Source organism: Plectropomus leopardus, unplaced genomic scaffold, assembly GCF_008729295.1.
Source record: "Plectropomus leopardus isolate mb unplaced genomic scaffold, YSFRI_Pleo_2.0 unplaced_scaffold23069, whole genome shotgun sequence".
Lineage (NCBI taxonomy): Eukaryota > Metazoa > Chordata > Actinopteri > Perciformes > Serranidae > Plectropomus > Plectropomus leopardus.
In genome coordinates, this window is record NW_024625013.1 from 1 (window position 1) to 6840 (window position 6840).

The 6840-nt window shown below is 38.3% G+C and overlaps 1 protein-coding gene across 1 annotated transcript; it reads right to left on the bottom strand.

Annotated features, from left to right (window-relative positions):
* Positions 1 to 3: 3 nt before the first annotated feature.
* LOC121966094 (butyrophilin subfamily 3 member A2-like) lies at positions 4 to 6442 on the bottom strand (the record flags this gene model as incomplete). The annotated part of the gene is made up of 6 exons (XM_042516195.1): positions 6356 to 6442; positions 3213 to 3312; positions 2734 to 3075; positions 1309 to 1587; positions 1076 to 1225; positions 4 to 290 (listed from the first exon to the last, which is right to left on the bottom strand). Coding segments are annotated over exons 2-6 (1149 nt in total), but the record flags the coding sequence as incomplete, so codon positions are not given.
* Positions 6443 to 6840: the final 398 nt, after the last annotated feature.

Below are 6840 nucleotides of genomic sequence, written 5' to 3' on the forward strand. Positions count from 1 at the left end.
TTCTCCCTCCGATGGATTTGGAGTTGCTTTTTGATTCTTCACTGATTTAAGTTCCCTCTCTCCTTCTGTCCCGTCCCCGTCTGGTTGGTGTGTTTTTATTTCAGCCACGCGCTGCGAGTCGTCACGTTCTCGGTGAGATTCGACCTCCTCTTCTCTTGCTGCGATGAGCGGTGTTCTTTCTCCTCCTCCCTCCGTCACGACCTGAAATCCTGTGTTATCATTTTTGGATGCATCTGTCTTTTCTTCCTCGTTCGGCTCAGGTCCATCCTCGGGGCTCGTCCTCTTGTTTTCTTTGTGAAAAGAGAAGCAGGAGAAACTTGTGAAGTTTGACATGAAATTAAAAATGACACGACTAAAACATTAGCTCGTTATCAAAAGATACAGACTTCTTCCAAAATGAGACCAAAAAATCAATTTGTTGATGGCCACAAACAATGTACTTCAAAATTAAGTTCCCAATTGCAGTCGCCTCCGTGAACCAGTCAAGTAGACGTTTGTGCCAAATTTGTGGAAACTCCTGCAAAGCCTTCTTGAGATACTGAATCCACAAAAATGAGAAGGACACAAGGTCAAAATGACCTTTGACAACCGATTTCTAATCAGTTCATTAAATCCAAGTGGACGTTTGGAATTTAAAGAGATTCCCTACGATGTTTTTTTTAGATCCCTTTTGCATCTTTTTGGACTCAACGTCACATCTACCTTTACCTTGGACCACCCAAAACTAATCAGTTCATCACTGAGTCCAAGTGCACGTTTGGGCCAAATTTGAAGAAATTCCTTTTCATGAGATTTTCATGAGATTTTACGTCAACCCAAAAACATGTTGCTTGCTCAGAAGCATAAAAACAATCAAACATCAGCGAATATCAGTGTTTGTCGGGGGGGCGTATTGACCTTATGGATGTTTTTTATGTGGTTTTTATTGTTGTTATGCTATTCTGTCGATTGTTGAGAGCTTGAGACAAGATAAATTTCCGTGAAAACATTAGTTTTTATCATCTTATCTTATCTTTAAAAGGCTGCATCAGTACACTGGACATTTATTTATATGTGAAATACTTCTGTGACTTACTGAACTTATTTTGTCTCCTTTTCCAAACAACAAAGACGACAGCGAGAATTAACATGAGAGCAGCACAGCCGATAACTGAGCCAATAACAACATGTGGACTTCCAGGAGTACTGGGAGCACTGGGAGTAGTGGGGACCACAAAGTAATGATCTGGAATGATAAAACACAGATCGTGATGTCCATGTAAAGTTTGAATCACATGATCACATCATCAGCATATAAACCATATTAACCTTGGACACGGACGAATGCTGGTCTGGTCTGGCTGACGTTGTGTTGGACTCTGCAGGTGAAGTTGTTGCCGTGTCTCTTGTCCACAGATATTCTGCTGCTGACAGTGTAGAGGTCATCGGGACCTCTGACTGTCTCTGCAGGTCCAGCAGAGAGGACGTTTCCCTCACCGTCCAGCCACAGCACCTCAGGCTCTGGGTACCATCCTGCAGACTCACACTGCAGAACCACTCTGCTGCTGTTTATAGACGTCATCTTGACATGAAGTGAGGAGACGGCACCTAAAGATCAGAGGATTTAAACGTTTTTACGTGTGGTTTCACCGAAAAACAGAGATGAACAAACACTAAAAAACATTATATTCCTGCCAGAGCTCCACTTCAGCGATGTTTACATGCACGTGGCGGAGAATCGCTCTCGTACAGAAGTACTGACTGTTATATTTATTTTTAACTTGGATGGCTCAATAATGCTGCATTTTGGGAGGAAAAAGACCAGCGAATTAGGTAAGATTAGCCAGCGTAACATCAGCTCTCCAAGGCCACAGGAGTTGTTGTCTGTCCACGAAAACGAACTTTATCAGACGGACCACGAGAAGATATAATTATTAAAACTTCACCAACTAAAATTCTCTTCAACTTTACATTTGACAAAATTTTCCCCGCAAAGACATGTTTACTCTGATGGTCGCCATTCTTCGCCGTCCCCAGGGACGGAGGAACGTAATATCACGATCTCCTGCTCTTTGGGTTTTCTGTATCGGACGGGATTCTCTTAAAGCACAACCCTGGCTTATCTCTTCATCAGTTTGTGCATCCGATTTAACAGCAACTGACATTTTAACAAAACTAACCATAAACCTGGCAAAGACGTCCTGGCGGGCAGCAGCAGAAGACATTATTTTGTGGGCGTTCCTATCAGGACGTGACGTTTTTAACGCCCATTGGCGTGTTTCTTGGAACGTTATTGCCAGAGGAAAAGTCGCAGAACATCACTGAATGGAAACTCAGTCAACTCACAATTGTCCTTAATCGACATTTCCAAAATATTGCTAAAGTTTTGTGCAAATCTGTAATGGAAACCCGCCTGGTGACTTTGACTTTTACTACCCAAATTCGATCTGTTCATCGTTGAGTCCAAATTTGAGAAGTACCATCACTGTCCCTTTGAGACACCATGTTCACAAGACAAACAAGGTCAAAGTGACCTTTCACCTCTGACAACCAAAATCTTATCAGTTGGTTGCAAAGTCCAAGAGGACGTTTGTGCCAAATTTGAAGAAATCTCCTCAAGATGCTCTGAGATATCACGTTAAAGAGAATGAGACAGGTGGACACATAGAGAGATGGACAACCTGAAAACATAATGCCCCTCACCACGTTTATCGCCAGCGTGGAGGCTTAAAAACAGGAAACGTGCCGACTCACCTACAACGAGCTGAACGGTCGCGGCTCTGCCTAATCCTGGAATGAAGCATCTGTACGTTCCCTCATCAGATCTCTTCACGTTGGAGAGTTTCAGGGAAACGTTTCCGTGCTTCAGTTCATCAGTGAACACCGATGCTCTCCCTCTGTAGGACGTGTGTTTTTTACTCTTCAGTTCCACACCGTCACGCCACACGAGGACAAACCTGGGGTCCAGATCGGGTCTCAACCACTCCACCATCATGCCAAAGGCATTCATGGCAGGGTCCAGGCGACACGGCAAAATGACGTCATCGCCGAGTAACGCCACGACTGGTTGAGCTGGAACAATCACCTGAGACTGACCTGCAAAGCAAACAGGTTTTTGATTATGATTTCTGCAGCAGAATACGAGCTACGCTTTAAAGGACATCCTGCATTTCCACAACAATTATACACGAAATTTATGTTAACGACCGGACTGTTATCGACGTGAGATTCACCTCTACATGAGCGCGTCAGGACGTGTAAAACCAGGACAGTGAAGGCACCAAACTGGAAGTTAAGAGACCGTCTGTCCGTCACGTGAAGCATCCTGGAGCTCTGAAAACCGAAATTAAACAGTGTGAAAAGTAATAAAACAGAAAAATACTTCATGCACGTCACTCTCATGTTCTGAAAACCAGCTTCTTTAACAGCTCAGATCACGTTGTTTTTACAGCTCAATACTTTTCACAGTTTCACAAGAATTGCCTGTAAACATGATTTTGATCTGATATGTTTCAGAAAATAACAAATAACTTCTGTTTGAGGTCTCAGAGACTTAATATGTCCAATATACTTAAATATTATTATTTCATTAGGCTTTCACAGCACTTCCCACACTCCCAAATCGTGACTGACTAAACTTGTTCACTTGTAAAATAGTTTGTTCCTATGAAGTCTTCACTTCTCTGGGGTCTAATTTACCACAAATAAGTAGGGCTGCAATTTAGGATTATTTTCCTTTTCTATGAAAGTGCCAATTATTGTTTTGATTAATCGGTTAATTGTTCAGTCTTAAAATGTTACAAAACTATGAAAATCTCCATTTCTGTTTTATTTAAATTTCATCCAAGATTAGTGTCACCAATTCAATATCTCATCAAATGAGGAAATCCTGTTTTTTAGACGCATGCTACCAAGAGTTAAAATATCAAGTTAAAATACAAGCTTTAATCACTTTAAAAAACCAAAACAAACTTGACTTGATTCTATTTAATTTCCCTCTCAATTTTTATGTGACAGAGGTTTTTAAAAAATTATTTTCAGATGTTTTATGATGTTTTGTGGCTTGTTTTTCAGGTTCTAAATTGTCAGTTACTCTTTTCTGCTGATTTGTGCAAAGCAAATTCCCTAAATAAAGGCTTCAGTTATACTCTTTATATTCATCTTTTATGTCAATGAAGCCTCTGCAGCACAAACATAAACTGCAGCTGCAAACTTTAGATTCATAAAACTAATGTTACACTGAAAGCACAGCGGCTCAGTGGCGCTCTCTGCCGGTCAGTAAGATACATTACATGTTCATGCGTGCAGATAGTCGTGTGTGTTGATGCATGTGTCCTAAATGTAGTCCAGATTGTGTATTTGAGTGTAATCAGTGAATTTGCAGCTCAGCTCCTACAATAAGTCTAAAATACACTGTGGAAACTAAATAGTTACATTCAGACTGTTCAGGTCCAAAAATGCTCCATTGAAACCCATTCAAACTGACATTTTTGATCCCACAGCCATCAGAGCAGAAAAACAGGACTTGTATTATTTCTGGGTGTCATTCTGGGCTTTTGACTCTGAATTTGTCATCTTGACTATTTTCCACCTGATGAGGTCATTTTGACCATATTTGGCATATGGAGGAAATACATGCTATTTCCACTAGGTGACCTGTCACAGTCAATGTAGCTGCTGATCGCTGACATATCCCAGACTGTCAGCAGCTACACTCACACACTGACATATCCCAGACTGTCAGCAGCTACACTCACACACTGACATATCCCAGACTGTCAGCAGCTACAAAAAATAACTGAATAAATAAAAATAATAAATGTTTGTGTTTTTTTCATCCAGAGATAGTGGCATTGTGACAAAAGCTTAGTAGTCTTAGTAGTAGTAATTTTTGTAGTAGTATTTTTATTCAGTCATCCTACATAACAAAAAAGGACGAAGGAGGACAAAAAGTACTCACAATATTCACTCTAATGTACAATAAGTGTATATATTTTAGATAACAGCATAAAGTAAATAACGTATGGTGATAATGACTGAAAAGGTATAGGCAGCAGCCCAATGATTATATACGCCTGTCCTACATAAAATCCTGCATTAAATTAAGCTATCCATCAGAAAATGATTATAAAAATGAGGACAGAAAGAAAAAAAAAAACAAACTTGGCATTTAAAGGGTCATAATAGAAATTAATGAATATTTGAATCACATGACAGTCTTTGACATTTAAGAATGCTGTGGTTTAAATAAAAACTCAACAGTAGAAAATCATATACATTTATTATATTATTTATGGCCTGATTTTGAAAAGCACATTTCAGTGCAGAGTGTTATGAACGTGAGTATTTGACACTGCACAAAAATAATAATGTATGAAAGTCAATGCTGCTGTTAGTCACTGACATATCCAAGGCTGATAATAAAAATAAAATAAAAATCTACTTAACATGCAGTATATTGGAAATAATTCATTTTTTGTGTTTTTTTAAAAAAAACATTAAAAAAAAACAAAACATATTGGCATCATGACAAAAAACTGGCATTTAAAGGGTTGAAATTAATGAATATTTGATATTTGAGATTAGAACTGATGTTGGTCCAAAAAAAAATTATTTTGCACTTTTTATAATTTGTTTTTCGTTTTTGTGAATGATGTCATGTGATGGTTAAAATAATGAACTCAACGAAAACAGAAAATAATATTAAAGTGAAATTATTTTTTCCTTTGAAACCTGGAGTGACATCACTTTTCTCGTGCTACTCTCAGATGCATTTCACAAGTATTTAAACCTTTGAACTCTGAGCAAAATGGTTTGATATCTTAAAAAAATAAAAAACTTTTTAAGAAATGTTCCACAAATTGCAAGAAATACACAGATGTACAAAAAAGCTGGTGAAAAGGGGGAAAGGGTTAGGGAATCATAATTATATATTTAACATTATGCATTATACAGTTTTATGGTTGTTTTTGTAAACAAATTTTCAGGTAACATTCTTGCCCTTTTGTAATCTCTAGCCATTTTTGGGTCATATCTTCTTATCTTCAAATCTTCAAATTTTCTCAGGCTTTAAAGGGTTAAAGCGGGCTCTAAACTGGGTTAAACTGTGATCCCAGCAGAGCGTGAAGCTGAGCGACCTTATTTAAAATAGCCTACACTTTAAACTCATATTAAAGGTCGCACTTTGTTTCCTGCAGGTAAACACGGTGACTGGGTTTCACTTTCATTTGCAACAAAAGGACCGCACAGCGGTGGACGTCTTATCATAAAGATCATGAAATCATTCATATGTGACATAAAGTCCAAAACACCAAACACAAGAACACGTGATTACACAACATTTAAAGGTAAAAAAAAGCGTGAAAAGTGCGCGTACCTCTCGTGTGTTTCTGGGAGTCTCCCGCAGGCGCGACACCACACACAAACACTGCCAAAGTCCAAAAAAAAAAAAAAAAAAAGGGGTGGGTCTTCCGGTCACCTGGAGGTTCACCTGTCAGAGTCTCCGCGTCTGTGCGTGACGTTATCACGCATGTACGTGCCTTTAATATAAGAAATATTGATAGATAATTAAAAAGAAAACACAATAAAAAACATGGGACCATATTGTGAAAGGGAAATTTAAAAAAATCTAGTTTCAGCATGTTTAATGAATTTATTATTTTTTCTAATGGTTGATTTTACTTTGCATCTATTAGCTTCTTTTTATTGTCTCTTCTTTTAGCCCTTAAATACCTGAGCAAATTGGCATGATTTCTTTCAAAAGAAACATTCAAAGAGGGTGACGAGCAATTTAACAATGGCCAAAAAAGCAAGAAATTAGAAGAAAAAATAATAATAATGAAAAAAAATTCTGACAAAATT